The sequence below is a fragment of the Hermetia illucens genome, chromosome 4 (genome assembly GCF_905115235.1).
Source record: "Hermetia illucens chromosome 4, iHerIll2.2.curated.20191125, whole genome shotgun sequence".
NCBI lineage: Eukaryota > Metazoa > Arthropoda > Insecta > Diptera > Stratiomyidae > Hermetia > Hermetia illucens.
In genome coordinates, this window is record NC_051852.1 from 74,240,972 (window position 1) to 74,260,898 (window position 19,927).

General features: G+C 38.8%; 1 protein-coding gene across 8 annotated transcripts in view; it reads right to left on the reverse strand.

The window, feature by feature from the left end:
- Positions 1 to 571: 571 nt before the first annotated feature.
- LOC119654916 (insulin-like growth factor 2 mRNA-binding protein 1) overlaps positions 572 to 19,927 on the reverse strand; it is a 129,953-nt gene continuing 110,597 nt past the window's right edge. For 4 of the 8 annotated variants that reach the window (XM_038060557.1, XM_038060556.1, XM_038060555.1 and 1 more), the window contains 5 exons: positions 16,588 to 16,758; positions 15,363 to 15,731; positions 14,108 to 14,810; positions 13,867 to 14,016; positions 572 to 2,805 (listed from right to left, as the gene is read on the reverse strand). In XM_038060557.1, the coding sequence (XP_037916485.1) occupies positions 2,647 to 2,805; positions 13,867 to 14,016; positions 14,108 to 14,810; positions 15,363 to 15,731; positions 16,588 to 16,758 (1,552 nt within the window). In that variant the 3' untranslated portion in view covers positions 572 to 2,646. The remainder of the gene's footprint in view (positions 2,806 to 13,866; positions 14,017 to 14,107; positions 14,811 to 15,362; positions 15,732 to 16,587; positions 16,759 to 19,927) is intronic. The other 4 variants (XM_038060561.1, XM_038060560.1, XM_038060562.1 and 1 more) reach the window with 2 other exon arrangements.

Below are 19,927 nucleotides of genomic sequence, written 5' to 3' on the forward strand. Positions count from 1 at the left end.
ACCATCTGCGATAGCAGCAATTCGAATTATGGGAATAGGAAAACTATATTATGCAAACTATTTTCCATTTTCAGGCAGCTGAAGAAAATTATAAATCTTTGATTCATTGTACTTTCACAGATTACAGGAAACGGCTACTCTTGCTGGAATATGGCGGGTCTACTGTTTTTACTGCTCTAATTGTTAGCAAAGCTCAGCCACTAAGCCGCTAACACCATACAGAAACAATCTATATGAACAGTTATGGAGTTGGAAACCCACTCCTGTTTTCCAAGTGATCCCGCTTGCATTATGTTCGCGGAAATACCAAATGGAGAAAAGGGATATGCTGATGTCCATTGGAACTGATCTCGTATTCGAATGTGTTCAATGCGAGAAATCAGCTTTCAGCTTTCCATCGAAATGATATGTCGTAAGTAGTTCTGAAAAATCCGGCAATTGAATGTCTGTCTGAACTTATTTCTCTACAAAAATATACATTTCTTCGTTGGTTTTTGTCAAGTAGTCACTACCATAGATAGTTTACTATTTCATAATTGTGATGAGATGTTGCAAACAAAATGCATTTATATTACGTGATCTATTGATTTCAATGTATTTATTTCTTTATTCCCTCTAATAATATGTAGCAATAGTGTATGTAGAAGTAGATTGTTATAAATAAATACGAATCCTATTGTAAAACTATTTTGATTTGTTTAGGTACCAGTGTTGCATACTATTATATTTCAAAGTGTTAAATTTCACTAATCTATTGTATGTTTGTATGTATAACAGATTAACTGTAGACAGAGCATGTGAAATAAATAAAGAGGTTCTCTATAGTTACTGAACAATAAAAACAATAACATTAATGCACGTATTTGGTGTGAAACAACAAAGAAGGCTAATGACGTCACTTGGAGTCCTCATCTCATTCCAACTATTTTTACATTATTGGTAAAGTGGATTCGTTTTTCATTTGGTACTTTGTATTGTTAATTGGTTGTCGTCAATTCAAAAGTCGTTTAGTGTCATACATAAGAAACAGTAACCATGTTCGGTGAGCGGCTCCTTACTTGCAATGCCCCGCACCTCGGGCAGTCCTAAGGAGCCGTGCGTTGTTCGTTTAACTTCTCTTTTCTTACATATATGTTTTTCTTTTAAATATATCATTAGTTATAATATAATGCACTTTATGAGGTATTTGTTTTCTTGCAGACCATACATTATATGTTCATTGAGTTGCGTATGTAGATCAAACCAGTGAATGTCTTGAGAGCACAGTAATGGTATTTTCCGTCGAATGCACTAATCAACTACTGACCATTGCTAGCAGATTCCGTGCCATTTCATTGATTATTCCTGTGAATTATTATTATATAAATAGCATTTCATTAGTTCCCTTTTCATCCCACCAACACTTGTCCATGTATTTAAACGTCACAAAAGTGTATACGCACGCGTAAATACGATTGTTTTCTTAGGTTGAAGCAAGATGGGAGATTTATAAAAGTGCAATATGCACACGGTTCAACCGCCCTTGCCAGCAAAGAATGGCAAAGGGGTCGCGGCCATGGAATTTTGCGTTGAAAACAGTAACTGATGTATGGGCGGATTTCATGTATTCGAGAACTGCAAAAAGAAAATACTCGGACAAGGAGCCATTGATCTTAGCCGCAATAGGGTAGGCATTCGTAATAAAGGAAATGGGCCGTAGCGCTCGATCCACAGGTAGCTCAAGCATAGCTCATCAATCAAAATCCACAACTATTAAATACATCAGTTGGTGATTCTATCATTCTGTTTTATCTGAAAGTTTCGGGAATACATCACGTCACCTTCAAAATATGGAGTCATTGCAATAAGCGAACAAAATTCTACTAACGAAATTCCTATTCCAACATTTACACACACACGTGATACCCACCACCCACCTTCTACCACCCTCGAGGAACCAGGTTCGAAATTGTATTTTTCTTTTTATTTGAATTTTTCATATCTTAACAGGACATTTTTATAAGCTTAACAATTATATTTTGATTATTTAACACTGAAAATAAGATGTGTGTGTGTGCTACTGTGTGATTTGGGGAGGTGTGGTTGTATTTGCAACTGACTAAAAAATTTCTATTCGTATATAAATTGACAGCGGCGTAAATGGTGGAAGGACAAAATGCCATTCAAAAAATTAAATATAAACAGTTACAATCAATTTCCAGGTTTTCCTCATACCTATTACGTGTGGGACGTTTTCAATACAATCACGGATGTTCAACCCCGTTACGAGAATTTCATTTTTAATAAGATAGTCAAAATACATTCGTGGGTTTGCATGGTTCTTTTCCTTGTTTTCATTTGCTTTTCTGTTTTAGACTTTTGAATTTTTTATTTTTTTCTATTTGGAAATTTCATTTCTCATTTTCTCTCTACTTTAAACTAAGGGTAGTGACGTGCTCTCTGGGAGTTTTATGCAGCTTCTGAATTATATATTATCGCGCAAATAACCAGTTTTGGTTACGTAGGATTTATGAGAATTATTTTTATGCAATTTTTGTAGTTTTGTAGTTTTAGGGGAATTTATTTTTACTTGAAGTCGAAGAGATTTGTTTTTTGTTTTTGTTTTTTTTTCTTCATTTATTGGTTGGTTTTTGAGTGCTGCTCCGCTTATTGACTCGTACTCGTCGATTGCTGCTGCTGTTGAGCTTGCTGAGTCTGCGTTGGTCCAGAACTAGATGATGTTTGTTCTTTGGCAGCTTTCTGTTTTTTGGTGACTGGAGGTGGATTTGTTGACATCATCATCGCTCGGATACGGCGTTGTGCAGACTGAAATTAATTTTAATAATATCATAATGGTTAGAACTTTCAGTAGAGGCTACATATAATAGTACTAGGCTTGTTGTTAATATTGAACTCTCTTACATATCGAAAATTTACGAGTTTGAAATAATTATGAATTTAAAATAGACACAGGGTAAAGTGCCCCCCGAGGCATTGGCAATGGAACACCACTTTCCGAATTTACAACGCATCGTTCTTTAGCTTTAAACAAAATTCAGCCTCATTACCGTTTAGTATGGAGGCAAAATTTTATTCAGCGGTTTTTTTTCGCTTTTTCGATTGAATAATTGCCGAGAGAAACGATCCTGCAATTCTGGGGTCCCACTTACGTTCGGAACACGGTGACAGCCCTTCGCGTTAAAATTCGACGACACACATGGATATGACGCACACGGACTCACCCATTTTCTCGTTCAGAACTTAAGTCGGCCCGTATTCATCAGTTGACTGACATCAAATAAACAAAAAGAAAAGATTACCTTATAATTATATCATTCGCAGCCAGAAAGGAAAGTATGGAAACTCTCAACTTGGGAGAAACTGGAAATCCCACTAAGGCCGGCCCGTCCGCGGTAGTACAGGCAAAACCTACCCACAAACGGAAAAGAAAGGCTCGGCAGAAGGGAACTTCGGCCACTAAGGAGGGGGGCACTACTTACCGGAAAGGGATCCTGGATGAGAACATGGGAACTACTGTACTTCCAAGTGCGGCTTTTCTCAGATAAATCAAACGCGAGGAGATCGAGTCTCTGGTGTTACGGTGTAGGGGAAACCCCGACACACGCAGACCGCGGCATACGCTTGTTTTTCATGAAATATTAGAATAAGTTTATGTTATGTTGAAAAACATAAAGATTGGCTAAATTAACCTGAAGCATACCAAAGCCTCCTCCTATCTGGCAGCGAGGCTGACAGAGCTGCAGGACTGTCCTACATTTTTCTGGTACAAGAGCCATGGGTTCCATTTATTAGAATCTGTGACATTGGATCAGTAAAGGGGGCTACGATCTTCTACGACGAAAGATCCATAAGACCGAGAACTTGTGTCCTGTCAAGACGGTTAGAGGCAACCATGCTGTTCCCAGGACTTAGTTACGGTCATTGTACAATATCTGATTAATGGTGAGAGGAAAATCATAGTTGCCTCCGCTTATTTACCCTGTTTGTAGCGTAGCGTATGCAGAATCAAGTGATGTCGAACTCTTAATAGGTTGCGATGCGAATGCTCAACATATTTGTTGGGACGGTAGCAAATGCAATCCAAAATGAGAGACACTTTTGCTGGTTTCATGACTGCAAATGTAGGGTGCGTCCTGCATACGTGGCACCTCGAAAAAGTGCAGTAATTGACCTAACAATCTGTACCTCAAAAGTGTTAAGGTTGATTACACACTGGCTAGACGAGGTCTCACTGACAGATCACCGACACCTAATGCCATCTGGCTATTGCGGGCGAACAGTCTGCAGTACAAAGACAGAATCTTAGGAAAACAGATTGGATAAAGTTCAATGAACTTCTTGGCAATAAAGTAAAGCTCCCTAGGCAACTAAGAACTTCTTTGGCACTGGAAGATTATTGGATACTCTGAACTGCATACTTTTAGAACCGGGAAATGCAGAAACTGAGGAAATCAACCAGGCGGCTTCTGAACCGTGCTTGCAAAGGTAATAAGAACGAAGACTGGTTAAACTTCCGGAACTCAGGGTGAATATAAGAGGCTCATTAGGTGCTCGAAACGAGACTCCTTTAGAAAGTACTGTGAGAAACTGGAAGGCGAAACAAAGACTTCAAGGCTATGCAGAGTCGTTAAAACGGATGAAAGCCGACGTTACTTTCACGAGCTCTAGACTGGAATCAGTACCGACCCCCCGGAAGTACACCACCCGGGAGAACGGGTGAGAGAAATGGTAGGGGGAGATTTGACGGTTCTTGCAACCCCTTCAATAGACAAGTGCGGCAAGGGGGATTGGAACACTGCAAAAGTGGTTGTTACCTATGAAAAGGTGAGAGCTACCATACTGTCCTTTGAACATTTCAAACCACCTGGCATGGATAGCATCTATCCAGCAATGCTAAAGCAGGATATGAAGCACTTAGAGCAACCTCTAAGAAATATTTTTCGAGGATGTCTTGCTCTGGGCTACGTGCCTTCCTCTTATCAAAAAGTTAAGGTAGTCTTCATACCGAAATCTGGGAAAGAAGACTATTCTAATCCAAAGAACTTCAGACAGATCAGCTTGACTTCACTCTTGCTGAAAGGTTTACAGAGACTGGTTGAGTGTCATATTCGTGGGCACGCACTGAGGTCGCACCCACTTAGTGAAAACCAACATGTTTACCAGCGTGGAAAGTTCTGTGAGTCTGCTCTTCATTCTTTGGTTAGAAAGACAGGGGATGCAACTCTGAAGGGTGAGTACGCGGTGGGGATGTTCGAGGACATTAAAGGGGCGTTTGATGTGCGCCTTTTCAAAAACTTTGTGATGCCGCCAGAGAGCATGGTGTTCATGATGCTTTAATTAAGTGCGTTCACGCTATGCTAACGCAAATTGCTGTGTGCTGAAGTGGGTGTCGATCGCTACCTAACAGCAGAAGGAACGAAAGGCCCAAGGAGGTGTGCTGTCGCCACTTCTATAGAGTATGCTGATCGACTCACTAAAATGCGAATTGCAAAATTTGCCAATACACGTTCAAAATTATGCTGATGACGTGGCTGTGCTTGCTGTTGATCGTGATTTTGGAACGGTATGTCGACATATAGAATGTGTTGTTGATCTGATAGACAGTTGGTGCGTGAGACATGGTCTTTCAGTTAATTCAAATAAAACAACAATGGTATTATTCACAAAAAGGAGAAAACTGGATGGACTTTTCTTCTCTTGGATGAGTGGCACTACGTTTCAACTCTCCGAAGAAGTGAAACATCTGGGAGTCACTCTGGATAACAAGCTTCTTTGGAACAAACATGTTGTGGTAAAGATGGAACGAGCTCTCACAGCTTATAGGCTGTGTAGACAAAAAGGTTTTCACCGTAAACTAGTCGCACTGCAAAGAACTGTATGTCTGGGTACCACCAGTACCATGAGCACGACATCCGGCGCAGATCTAAATGCATTCCTCAATTTTCCCATGGATATATTTTTTTCAAAGCACTGCAATCGGAACATAGACTAATTCGCATAGATCTATAGGGAAACAGCGAATGTAGGGTGTGGGTACAGAGCATTAGAAGAGTTACTGGGAGAACTGAATCCAGTTTTTACGATGTCTTCCAATTCTCGTGACCCCTTACATCTGTTTCGTGGAAGATATGAAGTTACCCTGAAGCTTAGAGAGAATTGGGAAGTCCCAGAGGAATACGTGGCTGAATATACGGAAGTCTTTTACACTGATAGCTCAAAAGCAAAAAAGGGGTTCTGGAGCCGAATTTTACGCCTCGAATAAAAACGAGAAGTGAGTTTTTCCTTGGGGACATTATGCAACGATTTTTCAAGCCGGAGTTTATGCGATCCTAAGGGCGGTAAACTGGGTGATTGACGATTGATTGAAGGGCAGACGCATCGCAATCTGCAGTGTTAGCCAAGCTACATTGAGGGCGTTGAGTAGTCCTTTGATCACCTCGAAAATCGTTCAGGAATGCAGAAACCGTTTGAACTCTATCTCTAGATGGAGTACAGTGGAACTACTCTGTGTACCTGGTCACTGTAGCGTAGAGGGAAATATAATCTCTAGCATCGACTAAGGTTGTCTTCATAAACTGGGAACTAGCTTCCCACAATGACAGGTAGGAGAGCCTAAATGCTGCTTGACACACCAAACTTTTCCTGCCAGAATCGAACATGCGTACCGCAAAGTTCACCCCGTCGGAAAACAGGAGGACTTGCAGATGTATTGTGGGCATTCTGACAAGCCATAATTCACTAGCTGGGCATATATACGTATCGCTCCCTGTAATAAGGAAGCGGAATCCACGGAGCATTTCCTATGTGAATGTCCCGCCTATGAACGCATCAAGCATTAGATCTTTGATGCCGATGTCCTCCAGTTGTGACGGGTAGTATCACATCCACAAACGGAAATCCTGCGATACGTTAACGAATTCGGAATATCCGGTTAGATGTGGGTGCTGAGTACAATGGGCCAACACGGCCTGACTACTCAGAAGCTATGACTTTTCCCCCACTAAACACACACAGACACGCAACTAAAAATACCGCTTTATATCAAAAATTAGTTATAGAATGTGATCAAAAGTTTGGAATCTAAATATCAGAAATGGGGAAATGAGAGTGCCATAATGGAATGGGTTGCTGAATCATCTAACCTCAATTCAAAAAAGTTGCTTGGAATCAAAACCAAAAAAGAACAGCGAACCTTGAATTGTAGTAAAACGTTCCTGGAAGGTAATCCCTTTTGAAAGAGTTAGCTTGAGTCAATAGTTTGTGGACCCGATGAAACATTGTTGCGGAGCAGTTATTAAGTCCAAAGGACACTACAAATGGTGAGAAACCATTTATGAAGAATTTACTTGTCTCCAGCCCTTTTTAAACTTTTGTGTAAAACACTTCTATGGAATCTAAGCCCATATGTCCCATTCCCATATCTGCTACTTACTAAACTTACTAATAGTATATTATCTTTTAGATATTGACTAAAAAACTTTTCTTATGTTTATCCTAGGAGTACTACATTTTGCACGGACATACGCATGCTAAGTTTAATCAAATGGGCTGTTATCAATTTTATGCGAAGTTACTGCATCCTAAGCCATGCAAATAAGGTTCTGACGTCATAATTATCGAAAATAATTGACATTCGAGTGAAATATTAAAATTCCATTCATGAAGAATCTACTTCTACCCAGTCCTTTTTTGTATCTGTTGTAGATTACCTTGCGTCACATTTGTGAATAATATTGAACTCTTAGTGTGAAGTTTCCACTGCTTTTCAGTTCAACTTTTTTGTGTAAATAGATCTTTAAAAGTTAGCGCACAATTGAATATTTAGCTATGTACACGCGGAACTGTCGTGCATTCATCGTTCTTCACATAGGGAAACAAAACCCTTTATACCTGAAGCATCTAGCTTCCGATTTCCCGACTTGTTGCTTATTGCTGAAGGAAATATTAAACTCTTATTATTTTTGCCGTTCCTTTCCCAACCTTATGCAATGCTTCACTTTTTCCATTAACATTTTCTACATAAATTTACTTTCGTTTTGCCTTTACTATACATATTGGCTTCATTTTACCACTATATTCTAGTTTTAATATAACTTCAAAGTTCAAGCGATACAATTATGCGAAAATTGCAATATCATGGATCAGAAGGATTCGAAGATGAGAATTGCAGTGTCTGCTTTCAAGCAAGATGCCGAAATTTTTTTTAACGACGTCAAGTATTTGTTTGCAGCAATTGACCTAGCACCACAATCCAGAAAAGTGGATATCCTTTATAGACTTTTCTCTAGCCATAAAACGCTCCTACAGTGCTGATATGATAAGACACCCTCAGTTTTCAAAGGAAGGAAGGGGATCTGTGAAATCGATCTCCAGAAGCCGTGTCTATATCTGAAGTGATTGCATGCCATTTCACTTTCCTAAATAATTACCTGAGATTTTCTAGTATAACACATGGAGTGAAAAAGATAAGACACTTTATATTTTCGCCATCATAGAATAGAATTTGAGCAATCAAAAACGGTTCCTTATGATATTTTAGTGTTTTATTACCTTTTCTTCTTTGTAATGTCTATTCTTCTATTTGGCAAACTTCTATACAATTTTGTAAAGTATTTTCTGATTCTAATTCCTTTGTGTCTCGAAATTGTTTGGATTTAGCGTAAACGTATCGGGCTAGATCACCACAACAATTTTCAACAATATTTGGTTTTCGAGGCGTTGCCGGGAATTCGAAAACTTCACTTTGCTTCTGCTTAACAACCTTTGCAATTGAAATCCAGTGTTAATCTTGCTGAAAAATAACCGGCGGATCCCCATTTTTTGCCAAATCATCGTTAAAGTTCTCGTTAAGCAATCCCACGTATCGGGAGCTAAAGGCCGAATTTTTGACGGTCCGTTGTATCCTATAGCAGCCCAAACCAGTACGCTTCCGCCACCTTCTTGTCTCTTGTGCTTCTTTCCTCAAAGCATGGATCGGTTTCAGTTATCATAACTTAAACCGATGAGCCTGTCGAAATCGATTTTTTCTTTAGCCATAATAATTACACGCCACCATTTTTTCTTCTATTTTGGTTACTCTATGCTGTTCTGTAAAAGGCGGCGATGATAATGTTTCGTGCATTTCTAATCTTAATTTCGCGATTTGTCCTATCGAATAATTTTCCGTTCGGACCGAGGACTTACAATATTTGGCTGTGCTTTTGACTTTTTCTTACCCTAATTCCCAGGGCCCGGAATGAAATTACGAACACATCTGCTCCGCAGCACAGAGCAATTTCTCTTATAGGACTTTCTGCGTTGTTTTTTTTTAATGTTCAATGTTATCATGAAACGCTACACAAAACTAATTAGAAATTGACTTCAAATATTAAAAAACTATCGTATAAACATTTTTTGTCTTTTTTTTTCAAGAAAAATATTCACATCCGAATAACCGAAAAATGCTTTTTTTTTTTCGAGTGGCTTACCATTTTCAACTACCGAAAATTGGACTTACGCATTATATCAAAAGAAAAATGTAACGTGGTGCGATCATATCAGATACATATGGACCTTCTGGAATTCGCTTTATTATTTTACGATCTCTTGAAAAAAAAAAGGGGGGGGGTGCTTGTCATTTTTACCGTTATTGTACTGACAATTTTTCTTTTGCATAATGTTGCGGACACTGCGTAAACAATTCTTTAGAGATCTCAAAGAAAATCTGGTCGTAAGTAAGACGAGCTTGTAAGCACCACGGGCTTGCACACAAAACCTGAAAAATCGAGAGGACCAATGTATCGAGGAGTTACTCAATGCCAACAGTGGTACGACAGTATCGATTGCCCAGTATTATATAAAATATTTCCTGAATTTGAAGGTCCACCGAAACTAATAAAACTCGTCAGAACATCAGCATCCTATGCGGATGACATAAATATACTGACGCGATCGAACTAGGGCGCGAAGGAGACCCTAGTATAGCTTGACGCAGTAGCGAAGAAAACTAGTCTAGAAATAAATAATGATAATAATGAGACAAAACTAAACTCAAACCGATTTACAACTTCGAACAACTTGACAGTTTTGTGTATTTAGGTGCAACACTCACAAAAAACAACAACGAAATAGAATAGAATAGTCGCTAAAGGTATGAAAAGGTTTTGTGTATTCCTTATACAAGAATATTTGAATGGGCATTTGTCCCATTTGTACCTAGCTCGTATTATGTATTTAATTTATCAGACTATTCACTTTAATGTGATATTGACATTCGAAGTCTTAGAAACTTGGCAATATCATGCTCTGTGGGATAGCCTCTATTACTGAACTTGATTACGCTAGGATAAACTTAAGAGGGGTTTCCCGTCAAATTCTAAAAAATATTTCTTTAATATGGTAATACATTATTTTGAGACCTAGATACAGTATAGTGGCAGCCTCGCGATTTATTTTGTGATTTTTGGGTTGCGTAGTTTCTATGAATGAGTCCATGAACTCGCTTTTCTTGCATCAAAGGGTAGAACTAACGCCAGCTTTGGAATGTGCTCATCGCATAATTTGATACCCCACATGATTATAGGTGTGTCAGAAAGGCAGACAGACAAACAGAGAAAAAGTGCACTACTCTTGAAGGGAGTCGACATCTGTTTGCTCCCTCACCGGGTCCTGGACCTAGGCCAAATTTTTCTGGATTTAGAGGGAGAGAGAGGTAGAGTTGGTGGGGTGGGTTGATGGGTGATTGGACCCTCCCTATCTGTATCAACGGTCGAAGCATCGAAGGCGTCGATCAATTTCTACATCTAAGAATCATGGTTTCTGCCGACGGTGACACCGGCCTGAATATTGCCCGATGCAATAACAAATCCGCTTTCGCTGCTTTGTCTAAAGTCTGGAAATGCAGTTATCTCAACACAAAAATCAAGTTGAGACTGCTCGGTGGTAGTTTTCTTTCTGTGCCACTATATGGAAATAGCACAAGGAAAGTGAACACACTATCACTTCAACATTCAAAGCCTTTGTCAACACCTGTCTGCGTCGTATCGTCGAAGAACTTTGTCGGTGCACACGCCTGTCATCGATATGCGATTTCATCGGAAGTGGTAGCGCATAGGTCACACATTGAGGAGGAGGCGACAATTGAATTATTTGGCTATGCCATGCAGTGGAATCCACTCTCCTAACACGAGTGGATCGCCCCAAGAGCGCTTGTAGCAGAACAATAAAGAAGTGACGAATGTGTAAAATGATTTCGTGATGTAAAGATCCTCCACTTCAGTCAAAAAAGCATTGGACGGAAAGGGTTGCATCAAAGGGTGCATCCTCTAGGGTGAATTTTTCCCATTTTACATACTAGGTCTTCGTGCCACAATGCTAGTGTGATGTCCAATAATGTTAAGCTGCCCAGAACTTCCTCTTTTCCAGAGGAAATCTAATTTCAGGGACGTTCTGTGGATTCAGTACCATGTTTTTTGCGACAACCAAACTAACAATGTGGAATGATATTGTTTCCAGATATGAGCGTAAATATTTTTGTTAGCAACCATTTTTTAAATACCTTTGAGAGAGTTGAGTCTTTGGACGGAAGCAAGGTTTTCCCTAGTGCATTGGAAATCGGCTAAGTATGTTATCGTTATGATTGGATCATCTTTAATAAATTATTCCTGTACTGTCGTTATATCTTGCATGTGGTGTAAACACCGCGTAATTTTTAACTGTTTGAAGAAAAGTGGCTAATGAATCACATCGAATGCTTCAGATATTGTCCGTCTTGTTGCTCCGCTGCGAGGGTGAATACATCTTAGAAATCCTCGAATAATATAATATACTTAATATATTTCCAAAACTTCAGACTAATAGTGGATTTAGTTGTTAATCTGCTAGTCACTATCAGCTATTTATGATTACTGGAGAATGACCCGGAGAGAGATCGTGGCAGTTAATAGTTCACGTCTGACGAAGAATAAGAAATTTACATGGATGAATGCAAAACTTTACAAAAAGCTGGAGGATCTGCGGACCTTGTTTACAGCACCCAAAAATTTGATATTCAATATCGTTTGGCGAAACAAACTGAAATTGATAATTGGAATATAATTACAGAAAACGTGTCCAAAACATTATCGAATATAGCTAAATGCATGCAACGAAAATATCGCCTATGCCCTTCTCCGAATTTGCGAATGCGGAGCGAGAAAAAATATTACCCAATACGGCGCTTGGACGGCGATGATCTACTGAACAAAGTTCTCCATATTGACGAGAAAACTCTCTCCATCAGGATCATCAAAAGGCGATGACGGCTTTTCGCTCTTAGCGATAGTCTGAGCGTTAGTCGATGTGATGCTACCCGCTGCTACGGGAGCACTTGAATACTAAAGATTTGATGTCTGATGCGTCCATTGGCAGGCCATTCACATAGAAATTACTCCATTGATTCTGCTCCTTCTCTACAGGAGAGATACATATCATCTTGTACAATTCCTATTCTGAATATATGTGCAGCTAGTGAATTATGGCCTATCAGAATGCCCAGAATATTCTGCAAGTCGTCCCGCTTGTTTCCAAATTATAAAGCCAGGCTTAGCCAATGCTGTTGATACACCAATTGCTGGTTCCAGTCCTGACATGCGGGAGATTGAACCCTCTATTGCTAAGGCATCCGAGATTTCATTTCCCTCTACCCCATTGACTAGGCACCCAGAATAATTCCACCGTATTGAATCTAGAAATAGAGCTCAAATGGTTTCTGCCTTAGTGAACGATTTTCGAGATGACCAAAGGCTCATAGCCTAGCTTTCGTTGCAGACTACGATGCGTCTGCCCTTCAAACGCTCGTCAATCACCCAAGGTCCCTGTCAGTAGGATCGCATAGTTTGAAAAACCCCTCCATACTGTCCCAAACGAAAAGTCCACTTCCCGTTTTCCTTCGAGAGGTAAACACAGTAGATGTACTGAAAACAGCTTTGACACGTGCCTGAAGCGAACTCTGGTAGAATAGTTTGCGACTATTGCAGACGATTTCCAAAAATTGCTTAATAATGCTGATACGAACGGGTGAAGATATTATATTACATTGTACAAGCTGAAATATCAATCTGATCCGTGAAAAAATATGTAAATTTTTTAAAACTCTTTTGAACAGAAGATGGCATTGTGACAGAACAACCTCATCCTTTATTTTGTTTTAACTGTATTCAAGTGAAAGGAGCCGCTAATTCGTTTGTTCAAGTTATATTTATTATTTGAAGTATGCCCGGCGCGCATATTTCCAGATTGGCGTCGGGATAATATTGCTCTCAACTTGATTTGAAATGTCCTCTACTTGATACTTATATAAACCTCATGGTAGTTAGTTTTCTATGAATATTATTCAGTCGACAACAAATCTATTCATGCAATTTTGTACAATATTAAACGACGGATTCACATATAGAGACAAACTGTTAACACGCCTGACTAGAAAAAAAACGTACCTCGAGTTTATACTCTCAATTGATATTTCTCAAGGAACTTCGAAAATATTAGTAAATCTTACCATTTCCTTAGGTCGGAGTAAAACCATCCTCAGTGACTTTTTAAATTGATATCTTTTATGACTTCATTTCAATGTCTGGATAAGTGCGGAAACAAAAACCGAGCGAACGTAACTCTGACATGAATTTCAGCGTTTCCAACATGCGAAAATCACGTTACTTCACAATGAATTTCGACAAACCAGCACCCACTACCCAGCATTGGAACGAACATGGGAAAACCATCATGTAAAGTGGACATTTATTGTTAAAACCATAATCCCATTCATTCATATTATAAGACCCTGTTTTAATCCCCTCCCCTTTCCTTCTTATGAAAAACATTATTCTAGTTTCAAACAAATCAACTCACCTGAACACTGAAAAATGGCCCTATAATATGAACTGTGGTCTCTTCATCACCTGGTGGCGCCGACCCATGTTCAGGCAGCTTTATAATACTTCCTGTAACTCGTTGCAATTCCCGAACATTCTGTCCTCCTTTACCAATAATTCGTCCAACCTAGATCATTGCAATTATAAAAAAAAAGTGGGAGAAACATATTCAAAATGTCAGTATAACGTCTGCTAATACGAAATTAATTAAACTGAACCTGTGAACTTGCGACCATTATTTCAACTGTTAGTCGAACATCATCTGTCCCGCAGATAAAACCTTCCTCCCGCATCTTCTCGAAGATCATGTACTGCGCCTTCCACTGGCCTTCGGGTGTGCCCACGATCGTTACCTTGCGTTCCATCTGTTGCTCGACGGGTTTGTCAGCCTCTAGGGGCGCAATCTTCACCGACGCCCCTGAGAATCTCATTATGTTACGTATGTGCGATCCTTTGGTTCCGATTATAGCACCAACCGCGTTATTCGGTATGTAAAGATAAGTCGTCTCTTGTATGTCATTGGGGAAGGCGGGCGGTATAATAGCTGGGGATTTAGCCATAGGATAACCCGAACAAGCATAAGACATTCCAGGAGAGAATACCATACCGTTTCCAGGAGTAGACATCATAGCCATAGGATGCAGTCCCGGGAACATGAGACTCTGCGGTGCCATCGCTTGCAGATCATTCTCGTAACTCTGACGCAGCTTCGCGCTTATCTGACTCTCAGCTTTAGACATATTCTCAATGGATCCTTTTACCGTGATAATTCGCTCCAAGTTAAAGCTGTTGATGTCATTTATCGAACTCACTGTGATTTTCGTGTCCGTTTCTTGCATTATCCGTTTTATGGTGTTACCACTTTTGCCTATGATTCGGCCTATCAAATTGTTGTGAGCGAGAATTTTTAAACATATTTCACTGGAAAAGTAAAAATATATTCATTAGTGAGCTATGCTAGTTAAAAAGAAAAAAGAATTTCTTCTTTGCTAGATTTTTGCATTTCTATATTAAACAAGAGGCCTAACTACTTTTATTTTGCATATATTGATATTTCGGGAACCAGATACTCCTTTCTACGATCCCTTCTACAATCAGCATTTGATTCTCATCTTACCGATACATGTAGAATAAAAGTAAGGGGTAGTATCTGTCGTTTAACATACAACAAAAACAACATTTTATTTCCAATGTCTTTCCTGAATACTGAGTAGGGCAATGAATGGAACCCAATCATCTACGGATACTACTTTCAATTTGAAGCAAATACATCGATTGGATTGATGTGTACGTCTAAACGACCGTTTGTTTAGATGCACACACTAATACAATCGAACGATTAAGGAACAGAGGAGAAACGCCATATTTTCAGGGCAAATATTGAAAACTATAAGGCGAACAATTTTACAACCCTTCCAGCATGGGATATTTCCTTTTATTGATGCCTTATTTAAGTTCGGGTTAGGTACTCACCCCTTATTTGTATTATTAGCTTCTTGTTGCATCACTTCTAAAATTCTCTTGCAGGCATTTGTGCAATTTTCTGGATTTCCATAAATTGTGATTGCTTTTTCCAGCGAACCTACATTGTCCTTACGATGGACATCGACGCGCGCTCTGCTCTGTTGAGTGATTGTGCGGATAGTGCTACCCTGTCGACCTATAATTGCTCCTACCATTTCACTCTGCACGAGGAGACGTAGGGGAAAGTCAGCCTGTCGTCCTGGTCCTGGCATACCGGCGTATTGACTTCTAGCCCGATTACTACGACGCTGTTTTTCCACTTGCTCTACGTGCAATTTACTTCCTTCAAATTCTACACCGTTCAATCCACTAGCAGCTCTGTAAGAAAGGGAACAATAATATTTTCATTTGTTTTATAGTAAAAGATTTATCAAAACTTAAATAAGCAATCAGAGACAACAGCACTAACATTTTCGCTCATCCAATCATTAATTGTTTTTTAGATTGATACTACCGAGTTTAAACCATTCAAATATCTGCCTTTATAGACCTTGCCAAATTATATGTGTTTGATAAATTTTGCCTATCACCTACTATTTCGCAACGAGAACCTAGTCGAGTCCTGAGCAAACGAAGATGCAACCCAACTCCACCATCTGCATCTGAAATGCCGAGCAAAATGAACTAAACTATGGAAATAGGAGGCGTTTTAGATCTTATCTTAGAAGATTAATTTAATTGTTGGACAAATTTGCTCAGATTCCGATCATTGGAGATTTAGTAATAACATTAAAAGAGTTTTTGAAATCCATGAATTGGCTGTACAAATTGAGGGACATTTAGGAAGTAGTAACATGTGTAAACAAATTATTTCGATCGACGCGAATCTTCAATTCCGCCGCGTTTTATATGGAGGAGTAGCTACTTGACAAGAAATTATAATTAAACATTGTTTTGATTTATTAGCAACAAATCGCCTTAAGCTAATTACTGTGATTCAAAACATTTAGTTGACACCACTTTTCAAAATGCAACATTATCCATTGGCTGGGAGGATATTAGGGAATTTTTCGAAACGTTTTCAACAAATTGGGAGACAGAAAGGGAAGATACACACAACCAACAAGTCAGATTCCTAAGTACCACCTGGACATCAACACTATATACTTCACATGTATGTCTACGTTTCTTATTTGCAAACAATTTAATAAAATGCAATAGCATTGTTTAATACCTTTGCGCCTGGTCGGGATTTTCGAAAGTTATTTGTACAGTCTGAGTGTTTGGGTCCTTACTTGTAACAGCGTCACACTGTTCCACCTTGCCGTATGGCTTTAGAAGAGGTTCGATGTCATCGAAATGTGCATGCAGCGGTATACCGCTTATCACTATTTTTGACGATGGGCTGTGAACAAAATATAGCAAAACATTTATAAAAAAACAATTTGCCAATTCTACTGAATAATAATGAATGAGATTTATTGTTTCAAACATGTGGAAAATCAATGAGGAGGATGTGTAGTGTATGTTAAACTAGAAAAACAGGAGGAATACGAAATATAGCAAAAAACATGAAGCTACGTTCTAAAAGCATATAAAGCGCAAAAAGCAGTGATGTTGTCCGGAAGCAAATAACAGCACTTGTGAACAACTTATTCAGCCAAGTTATATTTCCAGTTATATTTCGTTGGTGTTTCATCACGAATTTCAATGCAAACAAATACTAAGAAACACCATTGACGACCATTACGCATTAACTTTGCCTTGCCTGTTGAATCTAATTCTAAGTCTGGCCTTGTCGGAACCAGAACGGAGAATACAATGGAAGTACTTTCGGAAAAAAATCGATGCACACTTCGTCAATGAGAGAAACGCTGCAATGTATCTCGTATCTGCTGAAACCATAAAAAACAGCGACAAAAATAAATCGCATTCCTGGGTTTCCTGAGCATTCCTTAGTTGACGATAGGATATTCAGCGCCACGTTTGAATACAAATGCAATGCGCAAAGTTGGAAAGCCCGCATACTTCCAGTATGCCCTATCCCGAATCAACTAAAAGCGAACTAAAAGGTCTGTATGGAAACGAAGGCTTCTTCGACTTTACCTCGTGCGTCTTTGCAGTCCAAAATGCTCTAAACATTCTGTCTATTCTTGTAGTAGACACTACTTGATCAAGCGCAATCACTTATTTTTGGATTTCAACTTGCCTTTTCTTTTATTTGTAGTTTATTTCGGTGCAGACGGGAAATGACCGCGGCACATTCATATATTCATCCACGCTAGACAACCAAGAAACAGTCACGAGTAAATTAATAAGAAAAACAATGTTTTCGCAAACATTTTTACGCGTGTGAACGCCGAAAGTCTGCAATGGTATCTTTGATGTCCATTGCCCTCATACAAATACTAAAATCAAAATATTCTCAAAGAACATGATTCAACGATCGGCTTAGTCCTGCTGACCCCATAACTGGCATGTCATGAAAAATTCAAAACGTTTATTGCAATCCACACTTTTTGTATATAAATTTGTTGCACGTTGAACTCAAGGGCTGTCCCCATGCAAGTAAAAGAGTCCACCATTTTTTTTCCACCAAATATAGCTGTATGGGATATCAAATGAAAGGTCTCGAGGAGTACTTTCCGAACCATTAGTTTTGACATTTGTTGCAAAATGGAGAAGTGCGTGCTTGCGCGTCTAAAAGGATTAATTACTCTTAGATCCCGTTCTCAGAAATTACACAACCGCGCATGGTGTCTAGACCCCGCAGTACCCTCCGCTACAGTATCTTTTCAAATAAAGTTAATAATAATATATAATTAGATTTTGAATATTTACTGTAAATCACCCTTCAGTTCATCCTAAAACCGTGAAATTTTGCGATGGTATAGGTTTTAATACGGAGCATCGTACTGGAAAGCTTGGGTGAATCGTTTACAAATGGTTCGAAATACTAATAGGAAATAGAGAATAGAGTGGAGGCAACTCTTGAGGTAAAAGATACCAAAATTTGAACGTCAAAAATTTTAGGGTGAATGATTCATCAAGCCATATTAAAAATTTTCTATAATCCTAAATCGCTCTGAACTGCTTCGTATTACTAGATAATAACTGATTGTTGCTTCTGAGAAATAATCAAAATCATTCCTATCAGCTGTCATATATCCACACCGAATATTTCCGGCCAATTTGCAATCTTTGTAAAGCCATAGATATCAGACCAGCGGTAGGCAATCGCAGTGAGGATACTTCCCTGACTCAAGGAAAAATAACTGATAGGTGTGAAATGAGTAATTTTGTGTTGTGAGAAAAATCGTCAAATCTAAGAAAACACATCCTGTTAACTTCCCCAGAAAAATTGCGAAAACTTGGCAGAAAAAGGGGGAGGCAACATCAATCAGAGGAGACACATTTCTATCAAGATAAAATAATGAAATGAACCAAGAATAATTGTCACTTTCAGGAAGTTTTAGATGTCAAAAAAACTGATAGCTCAATAGCCACCAAACTAAATTTAATAAGCGAATTGAAGCGAAAGTTATTATCTATTCATTATTTATATTTTTACGGTAGGAGGTAATACGTTTTGTTAGTATTCGTTTTTCATGTCTGGTAATTCAGTCGTGCCAGTCATGGCCCCCATTTCCTCCATTCATCGGTTGTATTATCAACTCGCTGCTATTGCACAAATTTCGATCAGGGAGCTATCAACATTCCTTTTCAAGTCCCAGGATGAGTTTCTTTGGAATAAATTCACTATAAAGCCGATATCCATTTCCACATGAATACGCCATGTAATACGCAATAACAATGGCCAAGTTCTCACTGTTGAGAGATTCGCGATCGTTAGATATCGAGACAGAGCTGATAGCTCGCTCCTGCACCCAAATGAACTGCCATTAATAAATTTTTGAATATTCGCACGTTAACCTTCTCAGTCGTATCTCCTGTAGCAATGGTTTATTTTTCTGAATATTTATTCAGTGTTAAATAAGTAAAATACGTAAAACAGAATATCATCCTTAAATTGTTATAGAAAAGTAATTATAAAAGCTATCGGCATCAAATTTTTCATGCTTCTTTATTGAGACTTTATAATTAAAATTCCATGATTATAAAAAATAAACAAGTCAGAATACCGAAAGCTGGACGCTTCGGATATAAAGGTTTTGTATTCATCTTATGCGAAGAACTCTCTGTGCATATAAAGACAGCGTCTAATGAGTTGCGTCTACCCTGGACGGAACCGCAGGTCTTTCATTCGTACATAGTGAAGAATGCAAAGGTCAAACTCCAAGCTATACATATGTATACACATATTAAAGATATAAATATTATGCTCATCCTAAACAAACAAACATTGCCTATTGCATCTATGTGTCGTCATCTAAATTCATGTAACGTTATCTTCACACATCTCCACTTCATTCTGTGTACAAAAGCATACATATGTATATGTATGTACGTTATTTAAATACCACTGGTACCGGCATATGCACATGAAACAACAAGCAAATTTTATTACCACATACAGTTGCACAGATATACATACCTGTGTCAAGTAATTAATA